This window comes from Oryctolagus cuniculus, chromosome 16, assembly GCF_051225735.1.
Source record: "Oryctolagus cuniculus isolate XC-2025 breed Fujian yellow rabbit chromosome 16, ASM5122573v1, whole genome shotgun sequence".
Lineage (NCBI taxonomy): Eukaryota > Metazoa > Chordata > Mammalia > Lagomorpha > Leporidae > Oryctolagus > Oryctolagus cuniculus.
The window spans coordinates 5,977,229-5,996,860 of NC_142882.1; the positions used below are offsets into that span (position 1 = coordinate 5,977,229).

The window sequence follows — 19,632 nt, forward strand, 5'->3', positions numbered from 1 at the left end:
GAGCTATAAATAAACAAATGCAACCTATGGGGGCCACTCAACCCAGCCTCCCTGTTTTAATCATGCTACCTAGAGAATGGAAACTAATAGTAGTTGATATAAAGGATTGTTTTTTCTCTATCCCCCTAGCCAAGGAAGATAGACAACGTTTTGCCTTTACAATTCCCTCTATAAATCATATAGGACCCAATGCTCATTTTGAATGGACGGTATTGCCACAAGGAATGACTAATAGTCCCACATTATGTCAAATATATGTTGCTAAGGCTATTGCACCTGTAAGAAAATTATTTCCACAAACGACAATAGTACACTACATGGATGATATTCTATTGGCTGCTCTTAACCAGGAAGAATTAGATAAAGCCTTCTTTGCATTAGAGCAATCCCTAAACAATTATAATCTTATCTTATCTCCTGAAAAGATTCAACGAGTTCCTGCAGTACAATATTTAGGACTACGGATTACCCCTACCACAGTAAAGCCTCTTGATTTTAATATCTCCACTCATCATGTTAAAACCTTAAATGACTTACAAAAATTGTGTGGAAATTTAAACTGGATTCGGCCTTATTGTAAAATGACTACTGAAGAAATGCACCCTTTGTTCCGACTTCTGGAAGGCGATGCATGCCTAAATTCACCCAGACAACTTACAAAGGAGGCAAAAGCAGTATTAAAAAATTTTGAACAGTGCCTTAAGAGCACTGCTATGCAGCGGTGTGACCCCACTATGCCCCTAAGTATTTTGGTGTTCATACAAAGTCATTATCCCTATGCTTTACTCTGGCAAGAAGGACCATTGTTGTTTATATACCCACATAACCATATGCCCAGATCTATTACCTCCTATGCGGAGGCTATGGGAAATTTAGTTTTACAAGCCATCCACCGAGTCGTAGAAATTGCAGGGAGAAGACCACAGTCCTGCATTCTTCCGTTAGAGTCTGTAGTCATTCAGGAGTGGGCTAAGGAAACTTGGCAATGGTCCCACATCACCATCACCCTTGACATAAGTGTAGATAACCATTATCCCAATCATCCCTTTATTAGATTTTGCGACATGGTACCCTTACACTATTTTAAAAGAGTTTATTCTAATCCCATTCCCAAAGCACCCATAGCTTTTACTGATGGAGCAAAAGGAGGTACCGGGGTGGCTATTTTACAAGGTCAGGTGCATCATGCAGTTACTGCATCTCCCTCACCTCAACATGCAGAGCTAGCTGTAGTGGCTAAGTTATTAAATATGGTTGAGGGTCCTCTTAATATCGTTTCTGATAGCTTATATGTTGTTAATGCTGTTAAGAGGCTAGGCTCCCCTTCGTTAATATCCAAAAGTTCTACAGTGTTTCCTTATTTTGAGCTTGTTCAGCACGCTTTATTTAGGAGATCAGATCCCATTTTTATCACCCATATTAGAGCACATACCTCCCTGCCAGGTCCTCTCGCCACGGGAAACACCCTTGCCGATCAACATTCCCGCTTCCTTTTAGCTTGCACTGCCATGGAACAGGCAACAGAATATCACAGACTTTGGCATGTTAATAGTAAGACCTTAAGTATGAGGTTTAATATCCCTATTCATAAAGCTAAATCTATTGTCCAAAATTGCGAAAAATGTGTTATTCATCAGCCTGTTACTATGCCCACTGGAGCTAATCCCTGGGGCCTTTATCCATGTCACATTTGGCAAATGGATGTAATGCATATCCCTGCCTTTGGCAAGCTATCCTGTGTCCGTGTTACAGTGGATACTTACTCAGGAGTAGTTATGGCTACCGCCACCGCCAAAGAGTCCACCTCCCATGTAATGCAACATATGTTACAATGTTTTGCTTCTTGGGGAATTCCTAATATAATAAAAACTGATAATGGACCTGCTTATACTTCTAAGGCTTTTGCTGAGTTTTTAGCAACTTTTCATATCTCTCATTTAACTGGCATCCCATATAACCCTACTGGACAAGCTGTTGTGGAACGCACTAATCTGTATCTGAAAAACTTTGTATTAAAACAAAAAGGGGGAATAGGGGCACTATCCCGTTCCCCTAAAGACATTCTCAACCTTGCCTTACTTACCATAAATTTTTTAAATAAAAAAGCTGATGGTCTCACCCCGGCAGAACGTCATGTAATCTTGGAACAAACCCCCAATAGTAATAAACCCCATGAACCAACAGAAGCTCAGCCACACGTTAGAAAAATGATTATGTGGAAAGACCCACAAGATAACAAATGGAAAGGCCCATACCCATTAATAAGAAGGGTACGAGGCGCTGTTTGTTTTCTCCCACAGGAAGAAAAAAATCCAATCTGGACTCCAGAAAGACGGACAAGAACAATAGAGTGGCAAGATGATCATGATCCTACTCCTACTAATAATGATACCACTGTCACTGACGATGGCCAAACTGGATGAGTATTGGGGTCTCTTGAGAGCCCTACCTCTCCCTCTCCCTGTTTCTAACTCTTCTAACCTTCTGCCAGTTATGTATTTGCATAACTCTACCATAGGTGAAAGATTCGGAGTGCCTTACAACAGTCTTGTCAATTCTTCCCATCAGGGCCAGGTTAACTTATCCATCCACCTTTCGGGAGCGCTATGCTTCCATAAGCCTAAGTTTGGTGCAGATCTTTGTGGTTATAATTATACCGGCTTTCCTACGCCATGTATTAATTTGGCCGCTTATTCCATGGGAGATGTTATCAACTGGAATGAGTCAGGTAGTTCTTACACATCCAATATTACAGGGAAACTTATAGCCTTTCGATCTGAGTCGCTACCTCTCAGGTGCCAGGAGTGTCACAGACCATTTGCTCCTTACCCTCCTACCAATCTACTTCATTCTTGCACTCCCCAGGCACCCCCAATTCTCCAGCAGTCTTGATTTGCCTTTTCGTCACCCAACGATCATCCCGTTTTTCTTCAGCCTCCCTTCTTTTGGTATCGCTATAATGCTACTAATAATACTTGCACTACAGGAGTTATTTCCTCATGTGTTAAAGGAAAATTAAGTGAAGCGGAAACACTGGTGGTTGTGTGGATTCCTATTTGGGTTCCTGTACCAGTTGTGGTGTCTGAGAAGGACTTCTCTATGGCTGTTCGACACAGGAGAGACTTTGGAGTCACCATGGTCATCGTTGCAGTAATTGCGGCGTTATCAGCTGGTTAGGCCGCTATTGGCATGGCCGTGAGCCAAACCTCCACACTGTCCATACTTGATAGCATCACAAGATCTACCGCCCAGGCACTTGATGATATACTGCTATTCAGCTGTTAATGAACGGATTTATTGTAAGATTAGGCCTGGTTGGCATACCCTGTGTTATTCGATCTACTGCAGTTTGTGTTACCACCTACCCCTACAACCACTTTTCATTTGCCGCTAATCAGTCCCGTCTTTTGGGTAGCATGTTAAATGGTAGTTGGAATCCAATTAAACAATGGGCCGCTATTATAGGGTTGGCTCTTATTGTGCTTACAACAGGATCAATTATTGTTCGGATCTTGCAAGGGCTGTTAATACGCAAATGGTGGTTAAACAAGCCAGCTAGCATTCAATAACCAGTACCCCATGCAAAATGGACAGATTCAGGTGTGGCTGAATCTGCTGGAATGGTAGTCAAAGACGGGTAAGTTCTGAGAGGTCTTCAAGGCAACCTAAGACAGGGCATGAACGCTCCCTCCACACCTCATGTTCATGTGCCAATGATGGGTAAGCCCGATAGATGCTCTTGGTCACCTAAGACAGGCACAGTACCACTCTATTTTGCAAAGAAATAAGGGGGAGATGTCGGGGAACGGGACAGCCTGGCCAGCTGTGCCCCTCCTGACAAGAAGTTTAGTGCTGGGCTTTTTCCACCCTGCCCGTAGCTAATTGCAAGATCCTGTTTTGACTTTAAGCATCCTGTTATTGCATGTTTCCCACACTTACTCTTGCTGAGTTGGTAACATGTTTTCTGTGAATCATATATAAACAGGTGGACGGTGGGCAGGAGATATAAGAGGGTTGGAGGAGGCGAAGACGGCGGGCTTTCGCGACATGTAACGAGAGTCTCCTGAAAAATAAAGTGGAAACTGAAAAGCCGATAAACGCGTCTGGTGTCTCCGAGGTCTCGCCGGTGTTAACCTATCCAGAAGGTGTACGCCTGCATTGTCCAACAAAAACAAAGCTGGAGGCGAGTACTCAAACAATATATTTTTTTTTGACAGGCAGAGTGGACAGTGAGAGAGAGAGACAGACAGAGAGATAGGTCTTCCTTTGCCGTTGGTTCACCCTCCAATGACTGCCGCGGCCGGCGCGCTGCGGCCGGCGCACCGTGCTGATCCAATGGAGCCAGGAGCCAGGTGCTTTTCCTGGTCTCCCATGGGGTGCAGGGCCCAAGCACCTTGGCCATCCTCCACTGCACTCCCAGCCACAGCAGAGGGCTGGCCTGGAAGGGGGCAACTGGGACAGAATCCGGCGCCCCGACCGGGACTAGAACCCGGTGTGCCGGCGCCGCTAGGTGGAGGATTAGCCTAGTGAGCCGCGGCGCCGGCCATCAAACAATATATTTCACTTTGTGTTTCTATGGGGGTGAAAACTGTTGAAATCTTTACTTAATGCATACTAAACTGATCTTCTGTTAAAAAAAAAAAATTAACAATTCCCAACTTGACTCTCACTGGGATTAAACATGACAATAGGTCTGATCTGATTTCATCATCATTTAAAAAAAATCATCTATTATTTTTCACTTTATGTTTCTGTGTGGGAGCAAACTGTTGAAATCCTTACTTAATGTATACTAAGCTGATCTTCTGTATATTAAGATAATCGAAAATGAATCTTGATGTGAATGGAAGGGGAGAGGGAGTGGGAAAGGGGAGGGTAGTGGGTGGGAGGGACCTTATGGGGGGGAAGCCATTGTAATCCATAAGTCGTACTTTGGAAATTTATATTCATTAAATAAAAGTTTTAAAAAAAAGAAAAAAAGAAAAAAAAGAAAAGAAAGAAAGAAAAAAAATAAAAAACAAAGCTGGAGGCATCACAATACCAGACTTCAGGACATACTACAGGGCAGTTGTAATCAAAACAGCATGGTACTGGTACAGAAACAGATGGATAGACCAATGGAACAGAATTGAAACACCAGAAATCAATCCAAACATCTACAGCCAACTCATATTTGATCAAGGATCCAAAACCAAGCCCTGGAATAAGGACAGTCTATTCAATAAATGGTGCTGGGAAAATTGGATTTCCACGTGCAGAATCATGAATCAAGACCCCTATCTTTCACCATACACAAAAGTTCAACGAACATATTAAATATCTAAATCTATAACCCGACACCATCAAATTATTAGAGAGCATTGGAAAAACCCTGTAAGATATAGGTACCGGCAAAGACTTCTTGGAAAATACCCCAGAAGCACAGGCAGTCAATGCCAAAATTGACATTTGGGATTGCATCAAATTGAGAAGTTTCTGTACTTCAAAAGAAACAGTCAGGAAAGTGAAGAGGCAACCAACAGAATGGGAAAAAATATTTGTAAACTATGCAACAGATAAAGGGTTGATAACCAGAATCTACAAAGACATCAAGAAACTCCATAACACCAAAACAAACAACCACTTAAGAGATGGGCCAAGGACCTCAATAGACATTTTTCAAAAGAGGAAATCCAAATGGCCAACAGGCACATGAAAAAATGTTCAAGATCACTAGCAATCAGGGAAATGCAAATCAAAACCACAATGAGGTTTCACCTCACCCCAGTTAGAATGGCTCACATTCAGAAATCTACCAACAGCAGATGCTGGTGAGGAGGTGGGGAAAAAGGGACACTAACCCACTGTTGGTGGGAATGCAAACTGGTTAAGCCACTATGGAAGTCAGTCTGGAGATTCCTCAGAAACCTGAAGATAACCCTACCGTTCAACCCAGCCATCCCACTCCTTGGAATTTACCCAAAGGAAATGAAATTGGCAAACAAACAAGCTGTCTGCACATTAATGTTTACTGCAGCTCAATTCACAATAGCTAAGACCTGGAACCAACCCAAATGCCCATCAACAGTAGACTGGATAAAGAAATTATGGGACATGTACTCTATAGAATAATATACAGCTGTCAAAAACATTGAAACCCTGTCATTTGCAACAAGATGGAGTAATCTGGAAAACATCATGCTGAGTGAATTAAGCCAGTGCCAAAGGACAAATATCATATGTTCTCCCTGATCGGCCACTACTAACTGAGCACCAAAGGGGAAACTTGTTGAAGTGAAAAGGACACTATGAGAAACAGTGACTTGATCAGCTCTTGTCCTGACGGTTGATGTACAATGTAATACTTTATACCTTTTAGTAATTTTTTTGTTCTAGTACTATTGGTTGAACTCTGTAATTAACACACAATTATTCTTAGGTGTTTAAATTTTAACTGAAAAGTGATCCCTATTAGGAATTTGGAAAATATTATGCTGAGTGAAATAAGCAAGTCCAAAAGGGACAAATATCATATGTTCTCCCTGATCGGTGACAACTAACTGAGCACCAAAAAGGAAATCTGTTAAAGTGAAATGAACACTATGAGAAACAGTGGCTTGACCAGCCCTTGCCCTGACTATTGATGAACAACTTAATATGTTATCCCTCTTAGTATTTTGTTTCTTTGTTATACTTGATACTTTTGGTTGAATACTGTAATCAATACACAGTTATTCTTAAGTTTTGAAACGTAATGGAAAAGCGATCACTGTTAAATATAAGAGTGTGAATAAGAGAGGGAAGAGATGTGCAATTTGGGACATGCTCAAGCTGACTTGCCCCAAATGGTAGAGTTAGAAACATACCAGGGGATTCCAATTCAATCCCATCAAGGTGGCATGTACCAATGCCATCTCACTAGTCCCAGTGATCAATTTCTATTCACAATTGATCATAATGAAAGGACTAAGAGCCAAAGGGAGCACATAAACAAGACTAGTGTCTGCAAATACTAGCTGATAGAATAAAAAAGGGAGAGAACGATCCAACATGGGAAGTGGGTTACACAGCAGACCCATAGAATGGCAGATGTCCTAAACAGCACTCTGGCCTCAGAATCAGCCCTTAAGTCACTCGGATCTGGCTGAAAAGCCCATGAGAGTATTTCAGGCATGGAAAGCCAAAACACTCTGGCAAAACAAAACAAAAAAAGACCTAAATGAAAGATCTCCGTGAGTGGGATCCCAGTGGAAAGAACAGGTCATCAAAGAAGGAGTTAACTTTATCTGAAGGGAGGAGAGAACCTCCACTCTGACTACAACCTTGTCTAAATATGATCAGAGTCAGTGAACTCAAAAGGCTTCCATAGCCTTGGCAACTCATGACAAGAACCTAGGGTGATTACTGAGGTCATAAACAAGAGTGTCAATTTGTAAAGTCAACAACAGGAGTCATTACTCCTCATGTAGGATCTCTGTCTTTATTGTGCTGTACATTGTGATTTAATGCTATAACTAGTACTCAAACAGTATTTTTCACTTTATGTTTCTGTGTGGGAGCAAACTGTTGAAATCTTTACTTAATGTATTCTAAAGTGATCTTCTGTATGTAAAGAGAATTGAAAATGAATCTGGATGTGAATGGAAGGGGAGAGGGAGCGTGAAAGGGGAGGGTTGCAGGTGGGAGGGAAGTTATGGGGGGGGGGAAGCCAGTATAATCCATAAGCTGTACTTTGGAAATTTATATTCATTAAATAAAAGTTAAAGAAAAAGAAATTTGTGCAAAACCGTAGAACTCAGTTGTTGTGGAACCTTCACTGTCAGGCAGCTACATACACATACTGTGTTTCTCTTCATGTGTGTATGCAAATCTGTGTGTTTCTGCTGGACTGGAGTGAATATTCTACTAGTCTTCCTTCTGACTCCTTTCTGTCAAGCCTCCTATCCTTCCCTGGAGTTTGGAAGCTTTTCTTCCCTAGGGCTCTGCAGCTGAGGTCTTATGTCCAGGTGAAAAATACAAGATGGAGAACATTTTTATCCCATCCTTTCCATACCCAGGTGCCTTGATGTCATCAAAGTTTATGGTTAGCAAGATCCCACAGAGGAACTTCTGTTAGATTTGATCCAAAAACTTTGCCATTTGGGATGATGCAAGTGGATTGCATCACAGTGTGCAATGGGTGAGAATCTGGAAGGGCCATTCTCAGTCAGGAGTTAGCCAAGAGCCTTCAAGCATCAGACTCCCCAAAGGACAAAAGAGGAAGGGGTAGCCCCACACACCCAGTATCCAGGGCAGCCATCGGACTTTTCCTTGTTTCCCACAAAGATCTCATAGCAATCCTGTGCACACAGACACCCACAGATACATGTTCCCCAAGTACTGTGGAACCAGTCATCACTTTCAATTCAGAGATTACTAATCAATACATGAACTTCAATGTATCTTGATGTACATGTATCTATGTGACACCTTTCCCCAATGTTCTAATATCCACACTAATTCCATGAAGATTTACACCTACAACCATGGGTATTTCTCATTTATGCCCTTATGAGGACATGGGACCTAAGTGAGCAAGTCCCCATTTTCACCTGAAAGCAGAGAAATTAGCTGGAAATCATCTCTATTCTCACCACTGCAACTACCAAGGGCAGGAGAACACCCTACAGATATCCATGTCTCTGGAGTGCAAGTGACTTTCAGGACTCCTCTGTAGGATACCATCATGGAGAATACATATCATTACTTCACTGTCAAAACCTGTGGATTGTGCAACAAAAAAAGCAACCCCAAGGTAAACTCGGAACTTTAGGCAAAGTGATGCGTCCCAAGTGGCTCATCAATTCTTCATTTTATCCTACTATCCTATTATCATGAGTTGTTATCAATGGAGGGTAGCTAAAGGAGTTGGAAACATATAAGACAGTTCTAGTATTCTGCTCATATATTTTGTAAATTTCACCTGTTGTAAAACAGAAAGTCTAATAATTTGAGATTTTTCATCCAGTCACCACTGGTGCTTTGTCTTTATTAAGCATCTGAATTGAGACAGTTCAATTGCCTTTATTAAGCATCTGAATTAAAACAGTTCAATTGTCTAAGTTCCTTCAATTTTCTATGAATGTACTCTGGATATGTTGCATACATAGACTAAAATATCACAGTACTAGTAAGTGTTAGTCATAACTATAAAATAACTTAAGAACCTGGAAACATGTGAATTGATTATCATCTACTGATATCATGGAGGAAATGATTATTCTGTATCTCCATAATGTAATCAAAATGATAATATACATTTACACACACACATACACACATGCACACAATTTTAAAATGCAAGCAATCTTAGACATCAACTGACTTGTATATTAGAAGATGCACACCTGCTAATGGCTACTCATACACAATTGAGTGTGACTCAGCAAGTGTTCCTATGTTCTGAGACAACCACATAAAGTTATGATATCTCCCACCCAAATGCCTCTTAGGCTATAGGAGATGAAGACTCTGTTGGAGGCTTTGGGGAGAAAGAATTAATTCTGTTAGGAACTGTCTACTGTATTGGAGTCAATGGGGACTTGCAAGGCCAAGGCAACTTCAGCTGGCTAAAGAGGTCACAGCAGAAGGTCTGTCTCAGCAAGGCATGAGAATGACAGCTGTGGTCCTCTTGATAGTTTTAGGTTTGTTGGGAATTACACTCTGCATGAGAAAGCTGGAGCTTCCTGGTGTTCCTGCTAATCATTACTGTATTCCTAATTTTAGGGAATAATGCTTAGTCTCATAATCCCCAAAATGTCCTTTGCTTTGTAGAATTTTAATCAAGCAGAATTAGTTAGTGTAGGAGAAGGGGTTAATGCTTTATGCAAAGTTGGTGTGTTTGTGGAAAAGAATTAAAAGGCAATAGGCTCCCCGGTATATACATCCCACTAAATAAAGATAAATGTTATTAAAGCTTTAATTCAATATGTTCTACAAATACAACAATGGTTAGGATGTCAAAACTGTGGAATAGGTCTAAGTGAACCTTTAGGTAAGTACAGTAAAGAATTAAAGTGTTATAGAAAGAACTGCAAAAGAGGGAATACATTTTAAAAAAGGGCCTGCTTTGAACATTTGGAATTCTAGTAAAGATTAGATTAGGAAGGTAATACTCTAGCTTCTGTAATTAATTTCTGCATAGCTTGAAGCACTCAGGCCTTGGCTTCTGTGGGCAGCCCATTTTCTCACATCTGTTTGTAACCTGTGCTCTGAATATGCCCTAGAAAGTCAAAGAAATTGTAACTAGATGTAGACATAGAATCTAGAGGCAGCACAATATGAAAGGTCAATGAACAGACTTTTTATTGTAAAAGAAAGAATCGTTATGTGACATGATATGAAAATGAAGTCTGGTGCTTGAGAACAAGAGCCATGCCATCAGCCTTGCTGTGAGTGTGTCTCTCATTTCTCCCTAGGCTGACAACTTCCACTCCTTCAGGAACCCCTGGACCTTCTAGACCTAGAGTCAGGCAGGGAACATTGGCAATTTGTGGGTGGGAGGGAAGTTATGTTGGGGGGGGGAGACATTGTAATCCATAAGCTGTACTTTGGAAATTTATATTCATTAAATACAAGTTAAAAAAAGATGCTTCAATTGGGGAAATGGCTTTCAAAAAGTGGTTGAAATTAGCCTAATCTTGTGCTTCTCCACTTATCTTTTAAGAATAACAGAAACTGGGGACCAGCACTGTGGCACATTGGATTAAAGCTGTGGCCTGAAGTGCCGGCATCCCATGTGGGCACCGGTTCTAGCCCTGGCTGCTCCTCTTCCATTCTAGCTCTTTGCTGTGGCCTGAGATAGCAGTGGAAGATGGCTCAAGTCCTAGGGCCCCTGCACCCATGTGGGAGACCCTGGAGAAGCTCCTGGCTCCTGGATTTGGATTGGCACAGCTCTAGCCATTGCAGCCATCTGGGGAGTGAACCAATGGATGGAAGAGCTCTCTCTCTGGCTCTACCTCTCTCTGTAACTCTGTCTTTCAAATAAATAAAATAAATCTTTAAAAAAAAGAATAATGGAAACTGGAGCTGTGTTGTGGTGTAGTATGTTAAGTTTCCACCTTGAGTGCTGGCAACCCATAAATCAATGGATCTAGTCCAGGCTGCTTCACATCTGATCCAGTTCCCTGTAAGAGTGAAAGGAACTCAACAACAAAAATCCAAACATCCAGTTAATTAATGGGAAAGGACTTTGACATGCATTTATTAAAAAGAAACTGAAGTGGCCAAAGACACTTGAAAAAATGCTCAGGACCACTAGCCATCAGGGAAATGAAACCATAATCAGGTCCACCTCATCCGTCAGAATGGCTCTCATACAGAAATCTGCAAACAACCTATGTTGGAGAGGATTTGGGGAAGAAGGTACCCTAATCCACAGATGCTGAGAATGTAAACTGATGCAGCACTGTGGAAGACAGTATAGAAATCACCAAGAGCTGCAAGTAGATCTGCCATAAGACCCATTCAACTGACTCCTAGGAATTTACCCAAAAAATGAAGTCAGCATGAAAAAGGGTCACCTTTTTCATGTTCATTGAAGCTCAATTCAAAATAGCTACGATATGGAATCAACCCAGACATCCATCTACTGATGACTGGATAAAGAAACCATGCTATATACACTCTAAAAATATTAAGCAGAGGTTTAAAAACAAGAAATCCTTTCTTTAGCAACAACATTGATGCAACTAGAAACCATGATACTTAAAGAAATAAGCCAGTATCAGAAAAGACATGTACCATATGTGTCCCCTTACCTAACAAGTGCTTGCAATGTAATGTATTGGAGTGAAATTGACACTTTGAGAATCCATGTTTTAGTCTTTGTCTCTATTTCTGAGGAATAGTGTTGGTTTCTTCCTACAGTTTGTCGAACACTTTACATACGGTAGGGTTAATCTCATGAGCATAAAGTAAACTAGAAAAGAGTTCTTTAAAAAATTAAGCATGGGAATAGGAGAGGGAGGACGAAAATGCCTGACAGTGTGGACAGGAGGGAGGGTTAGGAGGGGAGTATCACTATCTTCCTAAATCTGTATATATGAAATTTATGAGACTTGTATACCTCAACTAAAATTGGAAATATAAACACAATGACCAACTTACAAACAACAAAATATATGTTTTAAAAAGCAGATTTAACAACAAAATATAAATAATTCATGAAAAACGGGAATAGGATATGATGAACATTTCTTCACAGGTAAATATATGACTAAGGGCATTACAAAGGATCCTAATCAGCAATAAGTATGGAGAAAACATTCCACACCAGAAGGAGACTCCACATCACATCCACTCCATGGCTACAATAAATTATGAAATTTTTCAAGTGATGGAGATGCCATAGGTAACTTGGAACCTTAAAACCATGATAGTGAGAAAGCTACAACACATAATGTATGGAAGACAGTTGTCACCTCCTTAACTAATTCAACATAAAATTCACTTATGACCAAAACCTTCCACACCTAATAGTACACACAAAAATCAGAAAATATCAAAAATCTCTTGTACATCAGTGTTTGTCTCCAAACAGCCAAAGATGGAAACAACACACAAGTCAGTATATGGTTAACTGGAGACACAATTATCAGTTTGTCATGAAAAATGTAGACCCTTGCAATAATGTAGATGACCCGTGAAAATGCCATTTAAAATGAAAGGTCACCTAAATCCATGAGTCCAATATTTGATTTATATAAACATTCAGGACCGTTAAATCCATGGAAACAGAAACAGATTGGTGCTTGTGTGACCAGCAAGAGAAGGAACTGAGAGTGACCATTAATGGATAAGGAACTTGATTTCAAGTGATTAAAATATTTTAAAATATATAGAGATAATTGTTGCACAATGGTGTGAATGGCCCAAATACCATTACTGCACTTTAAAATTGTTAATTTTGTTGAATTGTTTTCTGCTCAAGATATAAAAATCACTTTCTAATGTCTGGAACAAGCAAAAGAAAATCTAAAGTCATATTGATAATAAAGAGAAATGAACAGACGGAAAAGAAATTCGCAGAATCACTTCTATGTATAATGAAAGCTTGGATATGATTATACCTTTATGAAATGATATATAATTAAGGAGCTTCTGAAAATTGCATTATACAGGTTAAGATGATTTAACATGTCTAATGAGTGCACTGAAAATATTCCTACTATATTATAAAGCTGAAATTAATATAGACTTAATGATGTCCTAAACAGCACTCTGGCCTCAGAATCAGTCCTTAAGGCATTCAGATCTGCCTAAAAAGCTCATGAGAGTATTTCAGGCATGGAAAGCCAAGACACTGTGCTAAAAAATGACCTAAATGAAAGATCTCTGTGAGTGAGATCCCAGTGGAAAGAACAAGCCATCCAAAAGGAGGTACCTTTCTCTGAAGGGAGGAGAGAACTTCCACATTGACTATGGCCTTGTCTAAATAAAATCGGAGTTGGTGAATGCAAAAGGCTTCCATAGCTTTAGCAACTCATGACAAGAGCCTCGGGTGATTACTGATGCCATAAACAAGAGTGTCAAATTGTTAAGTCAACAACAGGAGTCACTTACTCCTCATGTAGGATCTCTGTCTTTAATGTGCTGTACATTGTGATTTAATGCTATAACTAGTACTCAAATAGTATTTTTCACTTTATGTTTCTGTGTGGGAGCAAATTGTTGAAATCTTTACTTAATGTATTCTAAAGTGATCTTCTGTATGTAAAGAGAATTGAAAATGAATCTTGATGTGAATGGAAGGGGAGAGGGAGCGGGAGATGGGAGGGTTGCGAGTTGGAGGGAAGTTATGGGGGGGAAGCCATTGTAATCCAAAAGCTGTACTTTGGAAATTTATATTTATTAAATAAAAGTTAAAAAATGAATGAAAAAAGTCAACAAATGTGTAACTCTTTTATTAAAATATGAATATTACAAGGTTGATGAGTTGAAAATGAAAATATAGAAATGAAAAATGTAAGGAGAGCATTTATCTTAGATGGATTTGTGTTTGTGAGCATAAAACCCAGGATAAGCAATTTGTACACAGTATTATTTTGAAAAGAGGACTCTTGGGGCCAATGTGGGGGTACAGTGGATATAACCACCACCTGAAACCCCAACATCCCATGTGGGTGCCATTTCCTGTTATGGTTTCTCTATTTGCAGATCACCTCCAGGTTACTGACCCAGAAAAAGCAGGGGAAGATGGCCTATTCTTTCCATCCCTGACACTGACATGGACACTTGAGTTAAGCTCCTTGCATTGGCATGAAACAGTGCTGGAACACTGCAGATATCCTCAGAGTCTCTCACCAGATGGAAGGTTTCTCTGATTATCCCTTCCTTTTCTGTGAATTGGTTCTCCAGAAAAACAACATTTTAAGAGAAGTATAAATTGTTCATGAGGAGGTTACATTGTGCAAGTTGTTTTATAACATCAGAATGCAAAATCGGTTTCATAAATCTTACTCTCCATTAAAAACTGTGAGAGCCTTAAGAGCTACTCTTTAGAATGTCTGTTTCCTTGGAAACTATTCTATCCCTTAATCATCTCAAAGCATTCTTCTCAGGTCTGAAGAGAATAATGTAGCACTTGGGGACAAAGATGCAGCCCAGGAGCCCCACGCTGGAGGCCAAGATGGAGAAGACCTCCACAGCCACCATGACCTTCCCCTTGGTGCTGTGGTAGACAGGCAGGAAGGTCACCCAGACACTGTAAAACACCAGCTTGCTGAACATCAGGAACTTGGCTTCATTGAACGTGTCAGGCAGATTCCTGGCTGGGAAAGCCACAGTGAAACTCAGCAGGCCAAGGAGCCCAGGAAGCCCAGGACACAGTAGAAGGCAGTGCTCCACTTCTTATCCAGCTCTCTGCTATGCCTGGGAAAGCAGAAGAAGATGCCCCTGCAACCACGTGAGAGACTGGCAAGAAGCTCCTGGCTTCTGGCTTCAGATCAGTGCAGATCCTGGGCATTGCAGCCAATTGGGGAGTGAACTATTGGATGAAAGAACTCTTCCACTCTCTTTGCATCTCCAGTCTATGTGTAACTCTGATTTGAAATAAACAAATAAACCTTTTTTAAGAATCTTCATTATCCAGAATTCATAAGCAAAACAACTGTTCTGTGTGTTTAATTTTTTTTTAATTTTTATCACACATTTTCTGCAGAACCTTTAATGTCTCACCACTCTAGTGAAAATCAACAATAGCAGAAGTTATATCTTTTGTTTTTCATTTTTGATTCACTTTATATACAGAAGATCAGTTTAGCATACATTAAGTAAAGATTTCAACAGTTTGCTCCCACACAAATATAAAGTTAAAAATAATAGATGATTTTTTAAATGATGATGAAATTAGATCAGACCTATTGTCATGTTTAATCCCAGTGAGAGTCAAGTTGGGAATTGATAATTTCTTCTTCTTCTTCTTCTTCTTCTTCTTCTTCTTCTTCTTCTTCTTCTTCTTCTTTTTTTACAGAAGATCAGTTTAGTATACATTAAGTAAAGAGTTCAACAGTTTGCACCCACATAGAAACACAAAGTGAAATATACTGTTTGAGTACTCATTATAGCATTAAGTCTCAATGTACAGCACATTAAGGACAGAGATCCTACAGTGACTCCTGTTGTTGACTTTACAAATTGACACTCCTGTTTATGGCATCAGTAATCTCCCTATGCACCAGTCATGAGTTTCCAAGGCTATGGAAGCCTTTTGAGTTCACCAACTCTTATCTTGTTGAGACAAGGTCATATTCAAAGTGGAGGTTCTCTCCTCCCTTCAGAGAAAGGTACCTCCTTCTTTGAAGACCTGTTCTTTCCACTGGGATCTCACTCACAGAGATCTTTCATTTAGGTTTTTTTTTTTTTTTTTTTTGCCAGAGTGTCTTGGCTTTCCATGCCTGAAATACTCTCATGGGCTTTTCAGCCAGATCCGAATGCCTTTAGGGCTGATTCTGAGGCCAGAGTTCTGTTTAGGACATCTGCCATTCTATGAGTCTGCTGAGTATCTCCCTTCCCATGTTGGATCACTCTCCCCTTTATTTATTCTATCAGTTAGTATTAGCAGGTACTAGACTTGTTTATGTGCTTCCTTTGACTCTTAGTCCTTTCATTATGATCAATTGTGAATAGAAATTGATCACTGGGACTAGTGAGATTGCATTGGTACATGCCACCTTGATGGGATTGAATTGGAATCCCCTGGTATGTTTCTAACTCTACCATTTGGGGCAAGTCAGCTTGAGCATGTCCCAAATTGCACATCTCTTCCCTCTCTTATTCACACTCTTATATTTAACAGTGATCATTTTTCAGTTAAGTTTCAACACTTAAGAATAACTGTGTATTGATTACAGTATTCAACCAAAAGTATTAAGTAGAACAAACAAAAAAAAATACTATGAGGGATAACATATTAAGTTGTTCATCAACAGTAAGGGAAAGGGCTGATCAAGCCACTGTTTCTCATAGTGTTCATTTCACTTTAACAGATTTCCTTTTTGGTGCTCAGTTAGTTGTCACCGATCAGGGAGAACATATAATATTTGTCCCTTTTGGACTTGCTTATTTCACTCAGCATAATGTTTTCCAAATTCCTAACAGGGATCACTTTTCAGTTAAAATTTAAACACCTAAGAATAATTGTGTGTTAATTACAGAGTTCAACAAATAGTACTAGAACAAAAAAATACTTAAAGGTATAAAGTATTATATTGTACATCAACAGTCAGGACAAGAGCTGATCAAGACACTGTTTCTCACAGTGTCCATTTCACTTCAACAAGTTTCCCCTTTGGTGCTCAGTTAGTTGTCACTGATCAGGGAGAACATATGATATTTGTCCTTTGGCACTGGCTTAATTCACTCAGCATGATGTTTTCCAGATTCCTCCATCCGTTGAAAATGACAGGGTTTCATTGTTTTTGACTGCTGTGTAGTATTCTATAGAGTACATGTCCTATAATTTCTTTATCCAGTCTACTGTTGATGGGCATTTGGGTTGGTTCCAGGTCTTAGCTATTGTGAATTGAGCTGCAGTAAACATTAATGTGCAGACAGCTTTTTTGTTTGCCAATTTCATTTCCTTTGGGTAAATTCCAAGGAGTGTGGTGGCTGGGTTGTATGGTAGGGTTATCTTCAGGTTTCTGAGGAATCTCCAGGCTGACTTAGACAGTGGCTTAACCAGTTTGCATTACAACTTATATTTTAAAAATATGATGCCATACATGGAAAGACAAGACACTCTGGCAAAATAAAAAAACCTAAATGAAAGATCTCTGTGAGTGAGATCCCTGTGGAAAGAACAGGTCTTCAAAGAAGGAGGTACATTTCTCTGAAGGGAGGAGAGAACTTCCACTTTGACTATGACCTTGTCTAAATAAGAAAAGAGTCAGTGAACTCAAAAGGCTTCCATAGCCTTGGAAATTCATGACGGGAGCATAGGGAGATTACTGATGCCATATACAAGAGTGTCAATTTGTAAAGTCAACAACAGGGGTCACTGTGCACTTACTCCACATGTAGGACCTCTGTCCTTAATGTGCTGTACATTGTGATTTAATGCTATAACTAGTACTCAAATAGTATTTTTCACTTTGTTTCTATGTGGGTGCAAACTGTTGAAATCTTTACTTAATATATACTAATCAGATTTTCTGTATATAAAGAGAATAGAAAATGAATCCTGATGTGAATGGAAGGGGAGAGGGAGTGGGAAAAGGGGAGGGTTGTGGGTGGGAGGGAAGTTATGGGGAGGGCCATTGTAATCTATAAGCTGTACTTTGGGAATTTATATTCATTAAATAAAAGTTAAAATTTACTGATGGAACACTGAAAGCAAATCGGGGACAATCTTCTGGATGTAAAGGTATAGTATAAAAATAATCTTTTAAATCTATCATTGCAGTATAAGAGTCCTTTGGAATTGCAGTAGGCAATGGTAAACCTGGTTGTTAAGCCCCCATAATTTCCACAGTAGCATTAACAGCCCTAAGGTCTTGAAGCAATTGCTATCTCCCAGATTTCTTTCTGATAACAAAAATAGGACTATTCCAACGAGAATCAGAAGGAACTGTATGTTCCGTTGTTAATTGTTCTTCCACCTATATCTGTGCAGCATTTATCTTTTCCTGCAGTAAAGGCCACCGATCCAACCCACACGCGATTTTCTGATTTTTATTTTATTTTATTTTATTTTGCATGGGGCACAGGCTGACCAGTAGCCATCAAGGGAAACCCAAGCCTCTCTGGTCATGATTGACAGTTAAAGTAACTGGAGATGTGATGCTTTGTTGTTGTTTGCCTAAACCCTTACCTGGCAAATGACCTTATTGAAGCATGTTAATGGTAACAATCTTTTTTGGACTATGCATTAAGGCCCCCATTTGAGTTAGAATATTATGTCTCCATAGATTAACAAGTAATGCAGCCAAAATATAGGAGCGAGAGGCTCCAGTATTACCTGCTTCATCCTCCCATTGCAGCAATTTGGAGCTTTGTGCTAATCTGACTCTGACAAATACTTCGCAATTGAGTCATGGTAATTTCCTTTCTCCAATTTGTGGGCCAGCTTGCTACTGAAATAACAGAGACATCAGCTCCAGTATCTAAAAGACCACTGAATAACTTTTTATTTAATTTTAAGAAAAATTTGGGTCAGTCCTTAGTTATGGGTTGTATGCAATAAGCATCAGAAGATCCAAAACCTTTATTTCCTCTTTTATTTAAAAAAGACTTACCAATTGAAGAGAAGGGGAGCAGAATCAGTTGAGCAATGCATTGTGCTGTAGTTAAAGTTACATTATTGGCTTGAGCCATAATTTTTATTTCACCAGTAAAGTCAGCGTCTATAACTCCAGGAAAACCCTGTAACCCTTTCATAGTTGTACTACTTCTGCCCAGTAGGAGACCAAAAAACCCAGTTGGCAAAGGACCAAAAATCCCAGTAGGGAGGGCTTGTGGGCCCATCTCAGGGGTCAATACCATATAGGACCTGGCACTGAGGTCCAGTCCTGCACTACCCTCTGTGGCTCTGTGGAGGGAATTGATGGATTTAGGGTGTTCTGTTGAGGAACAAATGTCATGTCCCCAAAAGTTTGTTGGTTTTCTTGGAATGGGGCCAAGAGCTAGCCCCGCTTCTAGTTTTTTGAACTTTATTCTTTTAATGAATTATCTTTTTTTAAATCAGTTTTGGAGTTACATTCATTGGCCCAATGCCTTCCTCTTTTGCACTGGGGGCAAATTCCAGGAGGAGACTTATTTTGATCTTTAACTTTTGGACAATTTTTTCGCAAAGGTACATGCTGCCCACATTTATAGCACCCTCATTTATTGGGCATAGCCCTCCTTGTTGATTTTTGTAATGACATACCAAGCAGAGTGGCAGGTCCTGAATATCTTGTTTTTAAATTAATCCATTTTGTTAATCGCTCATCAAAGGGACTGTCACAGAACACCTCAGCCACAATAGCCAATAGATCCATATCTGCGTTGTACTTATGTTTTGTAGAATTTACAGTACTGTGGGCATTACTAGGCAGTCATCACACAGCACCAGAAAGGGATCCATACTGAGAATCAAACATCAACAGTAATCATTACGGGCACATTTAAAGTTCA

General features: G+C 39.9%; 1 protein-coding gene across 1 annotated transcript in view; it reads left to right on the forward strand.

The window, feature by feature from the left end:
• The first annotated feature begins 317 nt into the window (after window positions 1–317).
• LOC149121427 (vomeronasal type-2 receptor 116-like) overlaps window positions 318–19,632 on the forward strand; it is a 42,641-nt gene continuing 23,326 nt past the window's right edge. The window contains exons 1-3 of the mRNA XM_089316325.1: window positions 318–1,067; window positions 1,638–1,811; window positions 2,935–3,150. Coding sequence (XP_089172451.1) covers window positions 318–1,067; window positions 1,638–1,811; window positions 2,935–3,150 — 1,140 coding nt within the window. The remainder of the gene's footprint in view (window positions 1,068–1,637; window positions 1,812–2,934; window positions 3,151–19,632) is intronic.